Below are 20011 nucleotides of genomic sequence, written 5' to 3'. Positions count from 1 at the left end.
GCATCTCTTCGATCCTATCCCCGAGCATCGCTGGTTTCTGCCCGATAAGCAATACATTCAACTCAACAAGAAAGCGTATGCAGGAACCCAAACCCCCGAAATGAATTGATTCCGTAGCCCCACACTCGTAGTTGTGTGTGGTGTGAACATATATACACGGATGTAGGACGGACCTAACTTGGAAACCTCAGCATCGGAATATCTCGCATTTCACCCATCGGAACAAACGGTTTCGGATTTCTCGGCCTAAAATGAAATCAATTAAAACAATGTCCCACTCTCTCTGCATTGGCACGTAAAGCAATGGATATAAGCGTTAACACCGGTACCGTCGATACGTTACTTTTTTATTTCCGGTATACAGACCGTATTTTGTTGCTGTCTCCATCCCTTCGGTATCGTCGTTATCGTGGTGCAGCTCGCTTATGAAATGCTTCCGTCCGTACTGTTCCGTTGCAAGTGCAATGTTTTGCTGGATAAGCAAAGGGATCGATAAATTTGCATTAAGAATGGCCTTATCGTCGTTATCCACACCGGTGGAAAGCCGATAAAGTACAGTCTGCCGACTGGCAACACACCATGACAAAATGGTGAGACACGAAGAGGATGTGCTGGAGGAAGGAAGGCAATGTTGCACGGTAACTACATCACACGCTAGGTGTGTTGTCCGAGAACTGTACTTGGCTGCATTATTTATGGTTCGCATCAATACATCCAGCACAAACCAACACACGCAGAACAGTGCCAAGCATCGAATCGGAAGGATAATGGTCAGGTGTGTCCTAGATAGTCAGGTGTACATTCTACTCAACAGGTTGTTCATTGATCGACACGCGTGTACCAACAGGACAACAAGAAGGATCTGGACATTTTCAAAGATAACATTCAATATGTCGCGGACACACAAACATTCAAATGTTCAAATGTCTTAATTCCATTCTGATATCGAGGAATCTTGGATCAAGATTTTCTCTCTCAGTTATGCGCAAAAATAATGGACCGTGATTGTTTTCTTTCCTTCGATGTCCAAACAGCGCGCCGTGCTGATTCGTCTGATGCAACACGATACACCTGTGTGTCACATCCTGGCATCTGTATGACTCTGGCGAACAGCAAATACTGAACCTGATGAACACATCGGAAGACGGAAAGGATAACTTCCGTTCCGTTGCCGGTGCTCGGTGTGGAAAATAGGTATTAAATTACACACACCTTTCGCTCCGTGGGTGGATGTACGCGAACGATGGTGCGCGACCGTGTTGTGGCTCTCGGTATCGAGCGACCTCGCTGTGATACCGTGGTGGATCAAAGCTCAATACAAGCACAGACACCATAGCCTTTGATAGTGTCTGCGCTTCCACAGGGCTGTGTTTGCGAAGGTTTTGAAAATTAATCCACAAGCATTCCTTGTTCTTCCATGGCATTTAGACATATACACCTCTTCGGGTTTTTTTAGTGAGAAGGGCATATATATGTTAGGCCAAGTCTGCTGCTATGTGTCGTTCGTATGTAAGTAATTATCGAGAAAACTTCTTCAACAGCATATAATCTCTGGCGGAAACAATTTGAATGTCTCACAACCAGAAGCTTCCATCCCGGCTGCTTCCGATGTCTTGCCTTGCCAAAACACCCAGTAAGAGGCAGTAGGAGGAAGGTTACAGAGACTAGAGGTATTTCCTTCCGTTTCTACAAAATATCAGCAGTTATCCTTTTGCGCACAATTGCAGGATTATTATCCCTGCCGGTTGCATCGCATCTGCCGATCGTCTGCCACTTGACATCAAGCCCAACGTGGTGCCCAAGAGACGAAGACGAAAAGAATGTGTTTTACTGAGCGTTTTTTTCCCTTCCCCATCGGAGACGGCAGGAAAGCGTTTGAATGTTGCTAAACCTTTCACCTGTAACTTGCCTTGAACAAACAGAGAACAAGTGGCGGTAAGCGGTTTTTGGATGTGTTGTTTGCGGGAAACCCCGTGTGGAGCGAGGACAATCAAGTTCAAAAAGAATTATACAACCACGAAGTCCTAGACACAAAAACACGAGGCTTCTTGGAAAAGAAAAGCGTTTTGGAAGCTGTTTTCTTATCAGCTTCAAAGGGCAACGACCCAAAAGCACTTGAGAAAAGCGGTGGAAAGCATCTCGCAATAACCGTCCATCTTTCTTGTCGTGTATGTGTATGGATGTGTTTGTTTTCTTCCCCGTGATGCAATCGAAGTTTCTTTTCTTGTTCAATGGTCAGATGAATTCGTCTTTATTTTCTTCAAATGGACATAGGATTTTATTTTATGCCGCTTTTCCTCGACACGAATGACAGGAAGGAGAACGACTTGACACCTTTAGACAAAGTCTTCACGGTAGAGTATTGGGGTGTGCGGTTGGGCTTGTATAAGCCATCCAGAAGCGAGATGCTTCTTCTTTGTGTGTGCGCAGGCGTTCCTTCCGTTGTTATGGTGACAATGACGCTCGATGGATGGATGAATTGTACTCACCACTAAACCCCAGCTTGATGAAAGACGGGCATGGTGGATGGCCATTCGAATAGGCTAGTTTTGATGTCTACAGCTCTCGTTGACAGTTACCGTAGCAGCGAATGTAGGGTATTTGATACGATTTTCTTATCGGCAGCATGGTGTAGAGGTGTACGCGAAAGGTGTACCTTGAGCAGAGGGAGACGTCGTCCTGTTGGTTGGCAGCAGCAGTATGTTTCAATTAATTTCTACGACCGGAAGTGTGACACTTCGCAGCGAGCAGCCAATCTGAAGCGTGTCAAGGAAGAATGGATGTGAAGATGCCAAACGATCTAAGACACGATGTCGTCTTTTACGACGCTACTGCTTTCCTTAGCAAGACTGTTGAAACTTTCGGCTTCGACCATGCTTTTCCGAAACATAACTTACACACATGGATGCAAGCAAATGTACGACCGAAAGCTATTTAGTGCCATCCTGCCGAAAAGTGAATAATCACATTAATCCCACCTCTGCGGTGTCAGATTAGGAAAATAAAATTAATGAACGTCGGTCGTTGCCTTGGTTACCGTCGTTGCCTCCATGCTTTCCAAGATCTTTTCTCTTCCGCGTTAAAGCAGTATACAGACTCTCCACCAATCGGCTACTACACGGTGCGCTGGACTCGAAAAGGTCCCCGCTGCCGGCTAAATCCAATAGAATAAGAATGGGTGCACCATTTTTCAACACTCCATAACCGATAATGAGAAGCAGAAGGACACTCTCGTGCGACCGTCGAGCGATTTTCCATCAAACGGATCTCGGTGTGAATTTCCCGCCGCCGCCCACCAGACAAACGTTATCGATTTATCGAATATATGGTTTTGTGTCACGCGGTGTAGGGCTCTGTGGAGGTGAAGTGTTCTTGTTGGGCACGGCGCTACTGCTTGGAGCACGATTTATGGCCTCCCGCCCGTTTTTCCGATGGCAACATATTTTAATGTAACGGCTAATTTTCCACTCCACTGCACCAGCGGAGCTTAAGCATCTTAGGGCATCAGATTCTTCATCACAACCGAAGTATGAGGGAGATTACCGATACAAAGTGACTCCTTTGGTAGCTGCCCCGTCGCTCTCTCCCGGATGCTAGTCAACAGGGCGCCACTGAGGAGTGCTCAAAACACTTCGCTTATCGAGCCGGGGCTGAAAGCAGCCAGAAAAAGTGGTGAAAATAAAACGGCAAACGAAGGAAACGTGACTGCGATAGCGCTTCGTGACTTACGCGACACTTGGCAAGTTTGTGTATGTGTGTGTTGCACCGCATCGAAGGGACATTCAGACATCCATCAGCAGGGTACACTCTTCAGAGCGGAGTGATTGAATTCCCAATGTGCGGTACAGGGCAGAGGATGACGAGGCGCCAACGTTAAGGAAGAAACATGATGCGCTTTTTATCGGCCATTTGCTGCTTGTTGTAGCGGTTTTGAGCGTAATGTGTTCCAAACTCGATTCCTGCGAGCCACAACACACCAACCGTTACCGTGTGTTCTCTGCATCGATCGATTTTGCATCTCGGTCACGCTTTATCACAGATTCGTACGTGCCATGTGCCACTGTACGGTTCCGCGGGCGGTAGATGACGGATTTTATTTGTCCACGTTTTGCAGTCCTTTTGCGGACACGCGTGAATGTGTCCTTTCGCGTATTGGTTGCGGTTGGAAGGCAGGATGTCAATGTCCCTTCGTCCGGGATGGCACTGTGGAGGTGCTGTCTGGTTGATGACAGCCTCGCACAGGACGTACGATAAATTGTGATTTATGATGCTTTCGACACGCGTCCGCCCCGGTATGACGACAATGCAGCTGATCTCTAGCGGTGTGGTTTGAGTGGGACACACACACACTGTGTTGGGGTCTTTGGTAACCGCGGACCACAAAACGAAGTCACAGAAAGAGGAAGATACAGGGGCAAGTAGCGGTGAAATACTGGCAGTGGTCAATTTATGTGTTCCCGTTGTTCGGGAATGATTTGGAGGTTGTTTTATTATTCGGGAAAGATGTCATCTCCACTATGGATGGAACGATTACGAACGTTTGAGTGACACGATATGATAAGGAATTAATAGTATTAAAATCGGACGCTCGTCTACAATAAGTATGCTCTAGAAAACAAGGTCTAATACGGCATCACAATGGTATTAAATGCAAATGGGATATATCTGCATCAATGGTTTTGAATGTTTTATTCTATGAACAAAGTCAGGTACTTTCGGACAACGATACTAATTGCAATCCTTGCTATTTTGTCTCTCCCTCTCACGTCTCTTTGTAGCTTCACTAGAGCAGCCACCATAGCAGCAGCTCAGTCACTAGGATGTCCACACTATCCCTACGGATCAGCCTCGAGGGAGGCCGGGTGACAAAGACGATCCAGTTCGATCCGAGCACGACCGTGTTCGATGCGTGTCGCATTATCAAGGACAAGTTCGCGGAAGCGGTACAAGGCCAGGCGCAGGAGTTCGGTCTGTTCCTAGCGGACGATGACACCCGGCAGGGTGTGTGGTTGGAACCCGCCCGCAATCTGGGCTACTACATGCTGCACAACCACGATGTGCTCGAGTACAGACAGAAGCACCGGACGTTGCGCGTCCGCATGCTGGACGGTGCCGTCAAGACGATTCTGGTCGACGATTCGCAGCCGGTATTGCAGCTGATGGTAGTAATCTGTACAAAGATCGGCATTACCAACCACGAGGAGTATGGGCTGGTGCGCGAAGATCCTGAGGCGCAAAATGAAAACCAGCCGGACAATCGCTCCAACACCGGTACGCTCACGTTGCGCCGGAAGGCGCAAGAGAAGGAGCGGGATGCGAAGATGGAGAGCTTGCGGAAGAAGCTGCGGACGGATGACGAGATTAACTGGGTGGATGTGGGGAAGACGTTGCGCGAGCAGGGCATTGACGAGCAGGAAACGGTACTGCTGAGGCGTAAATTCTTCTACTCCGATCAGAACATCGACTCACGTGATCCGGTACAGCTTAATCTGCTGTACGTGCAGGCACGTGACGCCATCCTGGATGGTACACATCCGGTCACGCAAGACAAAGCGTGCGAATTCGCCGGCATTCAAGTGCAAATCCAGTTCGGTGATCATAACGAGACGAAGCACAGACCTGGTTTCTTGGAGTATGTATCGATTCCTGCCTGTTACGCATTATAGCAATAAACATTGTTTGGACTAATACTGTGTTATTTTTCTATTTGCAGTTTGCGTGAATTCCTGCCCGCATCGTACGTTCGCACGAAGAACATCGAGCGGAAGATATTCGCCGAGCACCGAAAGCTCATCGGTCTGTCCGAGTTGGACGCGAAGTATGTCTACACCAAGACAGCACGCGAACTTCCCACGTACGGTGTAACCTTCTTCCTTGTGAAGGAGAAAATGACCGGCAAGAATAAGCTCGTGCCACGTCTGTTGGGCGTGACAAAGGATTCCGTCCTTCGGCTCGACGAAACTACGAAAGAGATCATGAAATCGTGGCCCCTGACGACCGTACGTCGGTGGGGTGCGTCGCCGAACACGTTCACGCTTGATTTTGGTGACTATGCCGATTCGTACTATTCGGTGCAAACGACGGAAGCGGAACAAATCGTGCAGCTGATCGCAGGCTACATCGACATCATCCTGAAGAAGAAACAAGCGAAAGACCATTTCGGTATCGAGGGTGACGAAGGGTCCACCATGGTGGAGGAAAGCGTCGCACCGTCAAAGTAAGTATCGGTTTTAATGGAATAACCATTCGAGGAAGTGATCATTTTTTATCGTATGTACTCTTAACCAACGATAAAGTTGTCGAACCTCATAGTAAGAAGTTCATAGAAGCTCGGTCAAGCTGCTATGGGCTGTTGCTGGTGGATGCTTTCCGAGCCCTTTATTCCTGGTTATCTAAAGTGTTTGGTATTCCTTTATCCAAGAATGGTTATACTATGAACAGGCTTCCTCAAATTCCTGGACAAAATTTGCTCAAAAGAAGTTGTCTGTTATACTTTTAGGGCCACTTTCCTGCAACACGAAGAGACGAACAATAAGTCCGGAAAGGTGGAAACCCATTCCATCGCTAAACCGGCCATTATGCGTGGAACAGACGGTAAGCATGAACTCTTTCCCCGTTGTTATGCTAGATTTTCCTATGTTCTAGTTTTGTACGGCAAAGTATCATATTTTTACATATTTTTGTATTGATTTGTTTTTCCTTCTTTCTCCGTATATTTTCTTTTGCAATACGATCGATCTTCTGTTGCCGATACCGGTTCCGTTTCTTCCTTTCGTTCGTGCGCGTGATTGGGTGTGTGTGTGATTGACTCTGTTGCTGGCTCGGGTAAAGGCGAACGGCCGTACGGTACGGGCGAGATGCAATCGATACAGTACGGGGCCATCGTCGGTCAGGTCAACCTGGCACACCAGCCACCGATGGTGAGACAAGCTGGCGTGCTTATATCTTTACTTTCTGTTAACATACTAACTGAACGTTCAAATTGTATTTCGTGACTGTTTATCCACACTTCAGCATCACCCGAAGGGATTTGTGTGGTTGGTTAATGTCTCATAAAGCTTTACCTTCGTTTTGTTTCATCTCGTTTCATGCTGCGTAACCATTGTTGTCGTTGTCTACTAAAACCCAAACTCGTAACTTCTAGACGTAGGTGAATTACAATTTTGGCTCGGATATTAATGACACTCACACAACTCACTCTAATCACAAAGCATCAACTAACACACACACACACACAATCTCATACACACTTAACAAAGTTCACAGTAAAGAAAGATTGTATACTTACCTTTGCAATTTGTGCTTCCTTTTCCTGGTTTATCAGTTGCAACAAACGCGTATTAGTTCAGTATTGTCGGAACCCCAGCGTGCATTGTTAGGATACATTTCCGCCGGTCAGGAAGCACTCAACCGAGCTGAGAAGGATCTGGAAACCAAGGCACAGCTACCACCGCTTGGCACCGATCCGGGCTCATTGCAATGGCGCGAGGAAACACTCGACACCTCGAAACAAACCGTCACGACACATCTGGCCACGATGAACGCTGCCACTGCGCAGGTTGTTACCGCATCGCAACCGGATGAGATTGACCATGAAGCGGTCGGTGCGGCTGTCTCGCAAATTACCCAGAGTATTCCGGAAGTGACCAAAGAGGTTCGACTGATTGCTGCCCTCATGGATGATGACTGCACCGGGGACAAACTGCTGGAAGCGACCCGTAAACTTTGCAACGCGTTCAGCGATCTGTTGCGGTCGGCGGAACCGGAAAGCAAGGAACCGCGTCAGAACCTGCTGAATGCGGCGACGCGCGTTGGCGAAGCTAGCGGTCAGGTGCTGAGCACGATCGGTGAGGAAAGTGTCGAAAGTCGCGAATTGCACGACATGTTGCTCGGATTGGCAAAGGCGGTCGCCAACACAACGGCAGCGCTAGTGCTGAAGGCAAAATCGATTGCTGCCGTCACGGAGGATGAGGCAACGCGCAATAAAGGTAGATCGGGATGACATTACATCGTATTGTAAATGGGATGCTAATATACTTTCTTTTATCGACATCTCTTACATATTTAGTTATTGGGGCTGCAAGTCAGTGTGCCCTGGCTACAAGTCAGTTGGTGGCTTGTGCTCGCGTCGTCGGACCAACCATCCAAAGTCCGGCCTGTCGAGAACAGCTGGAGGCGGCTGCCCGTGAAGTTGCTAAAGCTGTTGCTCACTTGGCCGAAGTGTGCAATGAGGCAACCGACAATCAACAACTGCGTGGTGATCTTACAGCAGCAGCGAAAGATGTTTCCAAGTCGCTCACTGATCTGCTGGAACACATCAAGCTAAGTGCCCGCGAGAAAGCACGTCGCGTTGAAAACGAAAACCCTGTGGATAACGTGCTTGTCGCTACAGACATTTTGGTATCGTCGACCGACCCGCAAGAGATGATCAGACAAGCGCAACAGCTTGGCAAAGCAACGGCCCAGCTGATACAGAGCATCAAGGGCGAAGCCGAAAGCCAACATGACTCGAACATGCAGCGCAAGCTGTTGGAAGCGGCAAAGCAGCTAGCGGACGCAACTGCACGCATGGTGGAAGCGGCTCGGCTGTGTGCCGGCAATCCACACGATTCCGTCCATCAGGAAACGCTGCGTGCCGCTGCTGAGGAGTTGCGTGTTATCACAACCTCAACGGCAAACACGCCCGCTATAAAGCGACAACTGATTGGTCGGCTCGAACAGTGCGCCAAACAGGCGGCGTCTTCGGCTACGCAGTGCATAACAGCCGCCCAGAACTCGCTCATCCACAGTAACGATGTGCAGACGAAAGAGATCCTGCTGCAGGATTGTCAGGCGGTGGCTGATCAGATACCACGCCTGGTGACCGGTGTAAAGAACACGCTTTCCCGTCCGGACGATCCTAACGCTCAACTGGGTTTGATCGATGCGGCCGAGATGTTCCTCGAACCGGGTGCTCAGATGGCTGGCTCCGCTCGGGAACTACAACCGACGGTGATGGATCAGACAGCGTCGCAGCAACTGGGCCGTTGTGCGTTAAATTTAACTCACTCCATTCACGATCTTCGCCTAGCAGCTCACCGTGCTCGAGAAGCGTGCGGCGGTAATGAGCTGGACGCAGCATTAGAAGCGGTCCGCAATCTTCGCAACGTGTTGAGCGACACACGCCGTGCGGCACAGGAAGGTAGCTTACGTCCTCTTCCAGGTGAAACGGCTGATAGTTGCTTCAAGCAGCTGGCTGCAGCTAGCAACTCCGTTGATGTTTCGATGCATCAGCTGATGAGCGCTGCTCAGCAGGGTAATCGAACGTACGCTGGCGTGGCAGGTCGCGATACCGCTCTTGCCCTTGGAGATTACACCAAGAGCGTACGTGGAGTGCTTGTAACAACGAAAAATCCTGCCGTAGTGGATTGCGCAGATGAGGTTATTGTAGATTCGCTCCGCGTGATTGAGGAAGCACAACGTACGCTGCAAAACCTGGACAACCAGGAAGCATTGCTGATCGCCATCAAGCGCACGAAGCACTCTCTTGGTCGTACTATCGACTGCTTACCGGGCGTGAAGGATATTAACGAGGCGTTCGAGACACTCAGTGATTTGCGTACAATTCTTGACACTGGAGAGTATCCCCCGTCGGATCGACCATATGGACAGCTGCAGAACGAACTGAAATCAGCCGCAGATCAGTTGAACGTGGCCGGTGGGCAAGTTGCGCAGTCGTACGATAGTTCAATCAAATTGGCCGGCACGAGTCAGGAGTTTTGCCACGCATACAAAGAATTGCTCACGGTGACTCTCGAAATGGCGGGCCAAACGGCAGAAGATCGTGCTCGCGAGGAGATCGTGAACTCCCTGCGCGGGGTATCGAATCAATCGATCAGTCTACTCGGTACGGCTCGCTATGTGGCGGGTGATCCAGATCGTCCTAATGCGAAGAATGAGCTTTCATCTGCCGCGCGTCTAGTGACGGAAAGCATCAACCGGTTGGTGGATGTCTGTACGCAAGCTGCCCCCGGTCAGAAGGAATGTGATGGTGCGATTCGAAGCATTGAATCATTACGACCGTTGCTTGAGTCGCCACAGGAATCGTTGACCGATCAGGGTTACTTCGATTGTCTCGATACTGTGCTGGAAAAGTCACGCACACTTGGCGAAGGCATGACGGGTATAGCCAATAACGCGAAAAACTCGAAACATGTCGAGTTTGGACATTCGGTAAACTCAGTGTCGGAGTCGATTCGTGGACTGATCGAGTCAGCCGCCCAGGCTGCTTATCTCGTAGGAGTGTCCAATCCGACCAGTGTCGGAGGAAGGCCAGGAATCGTCGACCAGGCACAGTATGCCCGAGCTGCACAAGCTATACGTCAGAGCTGCGACATTCTACGGGGACAGGCATCGTCTCAGCCCCAGGTTCTATCAGCAGCAACCGTCATCGCTAAACACACGTCTGCACTGTGTAATGCGTGTCGTAACGCGAGCTCAACCACTACTAACCCTGTTGCCAAGCGGCACTTTGTCCAGGCAGCTAAAGAAGTGGCTAACTCAACGGCCGCACTTGTGCGAGAAATCAAGGCACTAGATCAGGATTATAGTCCGGCTTCACGGCAACGCTGTGCTGCTGCTACAGAGCCACTGCTGGAGGCAGTTTCATCACTCTGCCACTTTGCGTCGTCTCCTGAATTCATCTCGATTCCAGCTCGTATCTCAACCGAAGGTCGCAAAGCACAAGAACCGATCCTAACAGCAGGGCGAGGTATTCTCGACGGTGCAGTCGATATGGTGCGCACAGCGAAGGTGCTCGCGCTGACACCGACGGATCCACCGGTGTGGCAGCAACTGGCTACGCATAGCCGTAATGTATCGGATAGCATCAAGCAGCTAGCGTCGAGCATTCGTGAGAAGGCTCCCGGACAGATGCAGTGTGATCTAGTACTGGAGGTGTTGAAGGATTGTTCGCGTGAGCTTAATTCAGCCGCTTTGGCGGTCGGTGTTGATGGATTGCCGCAACGCAAGGATAGTAACCTGCAGGGTTTCACCAATCAGTCACTGAATGCGGCATCCGAGCTGATCGATCGCCTGGAGCCGGTAAAATCGTCTGCAAAGAAGAACGCCGAAAGTCTGGGTCATGCGGTTAATCAAATTGCGAAGCACATTGTACCGCTTACCAACGGTGTGATCGGAGCATGTTCACAGCTGGTACATTCTGGCCAGCAAACGGTATTAATCAATCAGGTCAAATCGGTCGTGGAATGTTGTGCGCAACTCGTGCAGACGGCTAAGCAAGCTGGTGGTAATCCACGTGCCGCCCATTTCCATCCGGAATTGGACGAGGCGGTCGAGTCCACGCGGGAAGCGATCCAGGAGTTGAACGCTACGGTAGAGCGTCTCTCCACCGAAAACGGTGTAGTGACCGGGCTGATGGAACAAATCTCCCGTTCAATGTCACGCATCTCCGACAAGCGTCAATCGTTCCTGGGAGCGTCTCTCAACGACACCTACGTTGACTATCAAACGCGTATGGTGCAGAGCGCGAAGGAGATAGCCCGTTTTGCGAATGAGATCAACGCTAAGGCCGCTATCGATCCATCGAAACTTGCTCAACTGTGTGTGGAAATGACTCATTATTACACGCAGTTAGCACAGGATGCTATCGGTGCGTCTGCATTAACTACCACACCGGACGTGGCCATTCGCATTCGCAATACGGTGCAGGATCTTGGTCGGTCGGTGAACGTACTGATCCAATCGACCACAGGCATTCGGAAGGATGACAGCAGTGGTTTGGTGGAGATTTCTCGCGGTGCTCGTGACGTTTCCGAAAAGGTGGCACAGGTACTGGCAGCACTCCAGGCTGGTTCACGAGGTACGCAGGCGTGCATAAACGCTTCTAGTACGGTGTCCGCTATCATCAGCGATCTGGATACGACGATCATGTTTGCTACGGCCGGTACACTTCAGTCAAGCGACGAGGACGGCAAATTCTCCGATCATCGCGAACACATTCTCAAGACGGCAAAGGCGTTGGTTGAGGATACAAAGATACTGGTGGCCGGTGCGGCCGGAACGCAAGATCAACTAGCAGCTGCTGCACAGAATGCAGTCACAACTATTTGTAAGTTATGTCGTAAGATAATAACGATAATTTCTAAAAAAAATCAAATGTTCCACATTATTCATCTTCTCTCCTGGCATTATTACTTGCAGTGCAATTGGCCGATGCAGTCAAGCATGGGGCCGCCTCGCTCGGTTCCGGTCAGCCCGATTCGCAAGTGATGGTTATTAACGCGGTCAAAGACGTAGCCGCAGCACTCGGTGAGCTTATAAACGCTACTAAACTCGCCTCCGGCAAGCCAATTAACGATCCAGCTATGAATGATTTGAAAGATAGCGCTAAGGTATGTTCGTTTTTTGTTTAGTTTGTTGGTGTTTTTTTTTTATTTATATTTTAATTTCCCGCTTCCAGTTCTGTGCCATTTCTTTTGATTCCCTTTCGGCATTCATATTACGCATATTACCCAGACTTTCTTCCCACAAATCTCCTACCAATCGTTGCCTATACGTGTCTGCACGCTGTTTGCTTGGAATGAATGACGGAATGATTAAATGGTCGAAAGATGTTACCGCGTGCACGTGCGTACTGGCATAAAATTTGTCTGGTGTGTTTGTCACGAACTTTTTGCACTTTGTTGCATCTGCATTTCATGACGTCGTTGTGACGTCCCGTTATTAACCACTAACTACGGCAGCGAAGACATAAAATCGATCTTCTAGGGGAAAAAAATAGTAGCTGCTCCAGTTTAAAAGCTAAAACAGATGTTGTATATACATTTGCGATAACTACCTTTTGCAAAGTGCCAGTAAAATATGCCTATATCTTACTAAACCTTACCAACTACCCAGCTGCAAGTTGCTTCTATGTTTCTAAACCCAATTTAACACGTTTAAATCTAAAGCACTTGCCAAAAAAGTACAAATACACAAAGACAAACACCCTCCTTCCACATGGTACCGAATGAATAGTCTCACTAGAACCATCCACATCCTTAATGACATGCATAGCCTCACTCCAATAAGCGTCCAATGCGGAACGACATCGGCAGCCGTGTTAATTAGCATAATCAAGAAGAATGGATTCCCTGTGAATGTTCACGATTGAAGCACATCTTTCAACGCGCGTTAATGCAGCGATTGTATTCGCACATGATTTTTATTTTGTCGAGAATTGAATATGAGAAGGATGGTGGTGTCTTGTTCTCTTCAAATACTGCGTTCGTTTTCTTCGGTGGTGCATGCTGTAGCACGACGTTCTTGTTCAAGCTTTCTTTCTTTCCATCCTATCCGTAAAGCACTGTTCTACGTCCACGGTGTACAGTTTTCTCTTGGCTTTTGGAACAAAAAAAAAAACTATGGAATGTTGTGTGCGCGGTGCTCGTCTATAAGTAAGACTGACAAACGGGTTTACGATGGCTACCTTATATTGACCGGGGGAATGTAGTTCGCCTGTGAGAAAGCTCGTCTGGTTGTTGCATGAGATTGGGTAATGCATTGGATCTTCGTGCTGTACCTTTTCGATTTGTATTTGTAGAGGACGTTCGAAGCAGGGCTTTCGTTCTATTTGGTCTAACACATTCCAACCGATTGTAATCGTGGCTAACAGCATCCTTAAAGATTTTACTCGAATCATACCTAGTTACGTAGCTATCGAAAGCAACAGCAAGAGCGTGGTGTAATGGTTATACATATTATTCAATCAATTCAAAGCTTCGTAAGTAACAACAGCAATGGGGACGATCGCGTAGTGTATTGGAACGCACTAATCGCTCGCCCGATCTTCGGTGTGTAAATGGAAACTGGCTCGAATTGTGACGGTGAGAGGGCGTAACACTTCGGGAGTACTCGTTCTAATATCGTGGATTTGATTGAGAAGTATCACATTTTCGATCAGTCCCATTATTTGCCAACTAAATCCCTCCAGCTCTCCCAAAACATTAGTACAGTCCCTTTATACGATACATTCAACAAGCATTTCGCTGATTCTTTTATTGTTTTCCCTTTGTCCTTTTGCCTCTTTCAATCTCCCGTTCCTTCCTCCTGGGTGTGTCCCTACCATGCGTCCTTCATCGTTTCATTTTCACAGATGATACGGGAGCTGTGCCTTACCGAGACGAGCACATCTGTTCTAGCCGGCCATCGTCCGGCAGGTGGTGGCCACCAGTACATTTACACACATCAACAGCAAACACACACCTCCACTGCCCACGCGAGCTTTTACTGTTCATCCTAATTAACACACCACGCATACAATGCTTCAAGTGTCGTTGTTGTCCTGTCGTTATTTTCGGCATCGTTCGCTGTACAACTGTTGTGAAGCATCCGGAATGCTTATAAATGTCGTATAGATATCGATCTAGTAGAGTGTGTACTTCTCGCTTGCATCCGGATCGTGTGCTTTTGTGCGCGTTTATTGTAGCTATGAAGATCCCGAACAATAGAAGCACCTTTTCAAGAGCATCTTCCACTGAACCGACCGACACCGTATGAAATCACCACCTCCATTCTACTATTCGTCCTTGTATTTTTTTTTTCTTTTCAACCATCACACCTGCTAATCTGTGCCGCAATCACCTCCTGTTCTTTAACATCCTTTTGGGAACAAAATTGATTCACCACGGAGCAGATCGTTCCGGAAATTGGTAGTAGTGCCGCCTGCTGGTGGCTTTCCGATCAGGAGGAGGAATTGTTACGTCTTCTGTCCACTGTGCCGACATTGTTCGATGGGGTGTTTTGACGTCATTCGTAATTAGAATCATCTTAGGAGGATTTCCCTGAGAACACTAAACATTAAGTCATTCTTCTCCATTTTATGTTATTGTCTCCCTATCGATAAGCCATATCTTATATGAGTCCTTATTTATCGCGTCTGATGTGCAAGAATAAATGTATGTTTGTGTATCGAACTGGAATCACTCGCTTGACGTTGGTTGTCCTCACCTGTTCGCATTCCACCCTCCAAAAAGAGAAGATCGGTGTCGCACCACCGCATTGATCTTCACACCGGCCTTGTTTCCTGGTTGCGCGTGTAATATGTCTATGGCGTGGGTTACTAATATTCTCCCGTGCCGTGCCATCTGACGGATACGCGGGGAAATTGACAGCTCTGGCACACGTCTGGATTGAAAAGAGGGGTAACAAACGAAAGTGACAAGGAACTGTAGGTAAAAAATACATTCATTTCTTGATTATGCTCCCACGGCTGCTGTCCTTATTGAATATGAAACGTTACATCATAACAGCTTACGAGAGATGGAGTATTTTGACCCGAGTAGCGTCGTTTTCAGTAAAACCCATACGTTAATTGCATAGATCCATAATAGTTGAATCAAAATATTTCATACTCTCGCGCTTGTTTACACAATCAGTTAACCTTTGCAGTGTTTGCTTCCTTTCTAATATCCCACGTTCCTGGTCTGTCAAATATTTGTACAACACTTTATTAACTTAACGTTTTTTTGTTTTTTTGTTCGTTCCCTGCCCTGCCCCCATCGTAGGTTATGGTGATGAATGTCACCTCGCTGCTTAAGACGGTAAAGGCCGTCGAGGACGAACACACACGCGGCACACGCGCCATGGAAGCCACGGTGGATGCCATCTCGCAGGAGCTACGTTCGATGCAGTTCGCGCCGGAAATGATGCGCTCGAGCATGCAGCAGCTGTCCCGACCGGAAGATTTGATAAGCGTCACCAAGCACGTAACAGCGGCCACTGCGAAGGCAGTTGCTGCCGGTGCTTCGAATCTGCAGGCGGACATTGCAGCCGCTGCAAACCTTGGCAGGAAGACCATCTCCGACATGCTGAGTGTATGCAAATCCGTTGCGTGGTCTTGTGCGGAAACGCAGGATCTGCGCCAGCGCACGCTCGATGCTGGTTCGGCGGTAGCCATTGCTTACCGAGATTTGTTGGCAGGTATTCTGAACCACTGCACGGCGGACGAGAGGATGCAACTATCCCGACGTGTTGCGATGTGCGTAACCGATTTGGTCGGCATGGCACAGCTTTTGAAGGGATCCGATTGGGTCGATCCGGATGATCCGACGGTAATTGCCGAGAACGAACTGTTGGGTGCGGCCGCATCGATCGAGGCTGCCGCCAAGAAGTTGGCCAACTTGCGCCCACGTCGGCAGGAAGTGAAGGTAAGGAAGAGTTATTTGGCGCTAAATCTCAATCCCTTTATCCTCTGGTACCTTTCATACTCTTAGTGAGCGGCGAGCGATACATATCGCGCCGCATTCCTTCTTCAAAACTGGTCTAACCTTATCTTTCTACTACTCTAACCGGGCGTTGGTGTTGGTGGGATAGTTTCGGTGAGATATGTTTGATATTCTTGGTTGTTAAGATTTCAATTATCACCCAGGAATCAAACATATTATTACCGTGACTATCGTTGGTCATCGGAAATCGGAAACGCACGCAACAAAACGCATTAAACTACATTGAGCAAACATTCAGTACGGTGTAAATAAGTGAGATGGCGTGTCGGTGTGATACATTACTTTTGTTCCATTATGTGCCTTCATGATGGCGCTGTATTACAGTAGAATGTTATTGTTATCTGGTTCTCTTTGGTTTGGTTTGTTGGTACATTCCGTAAGGAGTGTAGTTAACTTTTTATGTTTGCCTTTTAGTTTTGTTGCAGTTTTTAGTTCCGTTTTTCGGTATCAATTAAATCCTTCTGTTAGTATTGATAGAATTTTGAGTTTAGTTTGGTTTTTGGTAAATTTTATTTTGTTTTCTTTCTTTGTGAATATAACGTGAGTGATTGATAATTTTAGGTATTTACTTAACTTACGTATTCCCCGGTGCACGATGATGTTGTTAAATGTTAAAATTTCACTTCACTTTTCACTTGTAGGAAGCGGACGAGAATCTTAACTTCGACGAAATGATCCTGGAAGCGGCAAAGAGCATAATGGCGGCATCTTCCTCACTCGTGCGTGCAGCCAACGCTGCTCAGCGTGAGCTAATCGACCAGGGTAAGGTGGCGAAACGTCCGCTCACCTCGTCGGACGACGGCCAATGGTCGGAGGGACTTATATCGGCGGCACGACTCGTAGCCGCCGCCACGCACAGCCTCGTCGAGGCAGCACAGAACTTTGTGCAGGGTGTCGGCACTGAGGAGATGCTTATCTCTTCCGCGAAACAGGTGGCCAGCTCCACAGCGCAGCTGCTGATTGCCTGCAAGGTAAAGTCGGACCCCAACTCCGAAACTGGGCGGCGTCTGCAAGCGGCTGGTAATGCTGTCATCAAGTCCACTGACAAACTGGTGGAGGCGGCCCAACAGGCAATCGAGGGCGAAGAAGAGCACACGCTGCGTCTGAATCGCAACATGGTGGACGGTATGGCGCAGGAAATCAATGCACGCTCAGAGATATTAATGCGCGAAAGACAGCTCGAAGAAGCGAAGAATAAACTGATCGCTATCAGGCACGCAAAGTATCGGCAAAAGCTGGGTGGTGGTTTTACGACCGACGAGAGCGACGAGGGTGGCGTTGCACCGCCTGCATTCGCTGGATATGGGCAGTCGACTTCACCGAAACCTCCACCACAAACCCTACCGAAACCCGGCACTTATTCGCCTGCTTCGCTTGGTGGTTCACCCGGTCAGGGCGCAAACACAATGCCCCGGTTGGGACAGCACTCGGGATCGCCTGCAAGTCCAAGCTTCCAGCGACCCGGATCGGGCAATCAGCTGCTCACTGCGAATGCCGTCCCGAAGCCTTACCAATCGGATGCATTGAAATCCCCGTCTGCCTTGGTGTCGCCATCGATGCTCAATCGCACGTACGATATGACGCGTGTGGAGAATTCAAACCTGAGCGCTTCCAAATTCAATCGTACACAGTTCGATGCCGCAGTACAGGATCTACAGAATAAGGTGCAGCCGCTTAGTACGTTCCGATCGTCTCCAACACAACCGCATACGAATGGTGGCGGTGTTGCTGCTAGTTCTCCAGCACCACAAACGTACGAAGGATTCACTACCAGGTAGGGACGAACAGGTTCTTCAATTACTGAGAACGCACACACATAGACATCTGTGATTGGGTGCTCCAAGTTGGGGGAAAAGTGGCCTTCAGTGGTCTTCAGCTTGATACTCTTCTGCTCCTTGTGTAATTACTGTTGTACAATCTTCGAATGAGCATGAATTCTTCACCAAGTGCCTGTTATGTAGGGGCCTTGTGCATTTTTACTGTAATCCCAATGTACATTCCTCTCATTTTGTGCCACGACTAAAGCATGCAACTAAAGCATTTGAGAAAGCTCGGAAAATGTAGATGGTGACAGAAATAGTTTTGGAAATTAATCAAATCAAATCATCAATTAGAATGGAATTGGAATCAAATCATCAATTAGAATAACTTACCTTAATGCTTGAAATGCAGACGAGACGGATCCAGTTCTTTGCACTGTCGAAAGATGTCGCAACCTTGTGTAGAGCAATCTTAGCCTGCGTAGTTACTGCTCCTCTATGATTCGGAAGCTATTCTGAAGAAGGGGGGTTGTTCTGATGAAGGGGTTGTTACACATCGAAAAGCACAAAGAATTCCTGATCCAAATGTCCTTATGGTTGTGGAAATAGATATGGTGAATGGAAGTTGAGTTGACAATTAAAACAAATAATTTTATTATGCGGAAATAATTAAGTTAATACTGTAATATTATCAACAGTAGCGTTGAGCAAAGGGGTTCAAATGAACATCATCAGCAACAACATAATCACCATAATTACCAGCATCCATAACCCTAACCACTAAAACATACCAATATTGTTTTTTTTCTTTCTCTTTCTTCTTTTCACGCATCGCGTGTGCAGATACGAAACCCGTGTCTTTCAGAATGCCAATAACACTAATCCTCAAAGCCCAAACCCGCTAACCACTGTGGAGCAGAAGTTTGCTAAGCTTAACGTAGAAAACCACGACATGCAGCAGCAACAACAGCAACAGCAACGCTACCAGCAGTCACAGTCATTAGGCCATGGTTACTATAACAATTCCGCAACAAGCCCTTCGGCACAAATAGGCACTAGCACTAGCAGCTTCGCCGCAAGTCCTGCTGCAAACGTCACTAACGCCCCGACTAGCTCACCGCAACAGCAACAGTTCCGTCAACAGCAGCAACAGCAGCAACAACATTTCCTTCGCACCACCACCACCACCACCTCCTCCAACAACAACAACAACAACACTTCTGTGCCTTCCGTACCAACGATTAAAAATGGTAACGTTAGTCTCTTTGACAGTGGTGCACACGTCGGGTCCACTACATTGAGAGGCAACCTGATAATGGAGGAGGGGCACCACCAGCAGCAAGTCATCCACACCAAAAAGGTCCAGATGACGTCGTCCTCTTCCACCTCGACTACGATGAAATCCAGTAGCGCTGACAGAACTGCGACGGAATGGAAATAAACGCGTGTCTGTGTGCGCTGTGTGTAGTTCGTCCATTTACGAAACAGAAAACCCATAGTACTAATGAAAGTAGTTTAGTGCATTTTTTTTCCAACCGCGTCTATACGTTTCCTCGTATGTGCGACAAGGCCGGTTGATTTGTTGACTTTTAACTGTTTGTAACAATGTAATGTAAGTAGGGTGTGTATGTTTATCGTGTAGCGACAACGATTTTGTAATATTTCTTCCGGAACAGTTTTTCAAATAATGCCACCCAAGTGCCACGTGTTTGATGTATTGTAAAGCGAAAGATGAACTAAATCCTAAACTAGCCCGTAACAAGAGAGAAAAAGTTTAATATATTAATTCGAAATCGTAGTCTGTAGGGTATTATATGAATGTAACTAACAGCGAACGTTGTAGTAGCGCACGTGAGAACTGTTAGTAGCAGCGCAGGAGGGTAGCGAGCGTGTACACTCACTAATGTGCCTACGTAGCAAGCTACGGTTTGCCTTCCACATGGTGTGTGAATGGTAGTGAAAAACAAAAACAAAGCATCCAATGCC

General features: G+C 48.0%; 1 protein-coding gene across 1 annotated transcript; it reads left to right on the top strand.

The window, feature by feature from the left end:
* Positions 1 to 4820: 4820 nt before the first annotated feature.
* On the top strand, positions 4821 to 19466 carry LOC128710921 (talin-2). The gene is made up of 10 exons (XM_053805786.1): positions 4821 to 5632; positions 5714 to 6217; positions 6500 to 6594; positions 6832 to 6920; positions 7325 to 7988; positions 8069 to 12109; positions 12202 to 12392; positions 15546 to 16187; positions 16907 to 18039; positions 18869 to 19466. The coding sequence occupies exons 1-10, from the start codon at positions 4821 to 4823 to the stop codon at positions 19464 to 19466; spliced, it is 8769 nt and encodes a 2922-aa protein (XP_053661761.1).
* Positions 19467 to 20011: the final 545 nt, after the last annotated feature.

This window comes from Anopheles marshallii, chromosome 3 (assembly GCF_943734725.1).
Source record: "Anopheles marshallii chromosome 3, idAnoMarsDA_429_01, whole genome shotgun sequence".
NCBI classification, from domain to species: Eukaryota; Metazoa; Arthropoda; class Insecta; order Diptera; family Culicidae; genus Anopheles; species Anopheles marshallii.
The sequence above is the reverse complement of the archived record's forward strand: the minus strand, read 5'-3'. Positions and strand labels throughout refer to the sequence as shown.

Excerpts from the sequence above, each read along its gene's own strand:
- LOC128710921 (XM_053805786.1), top strand. The coding sequence starts at position 4,821 with ATGTCCACACTATCCCTACGGATCAGCCTCGAGGGAGGCCGGGTGACA. Across the intron at positions 7,989-8,068 it reads TGAGGCAACGCGCAATAAAG|TTATTGGGGCTGCAAGTCAG; the intron begins GTAGATCGGGAT and ends TTACATATTTAG. Across the intron at positions 18,040-18,868 it reads TACGAAGGATTCACTACCAG|ATACGAAACCCGTGTCTTTC; the intron begins GTAGGGACGAAC and ends TCGCGTGTGCAG.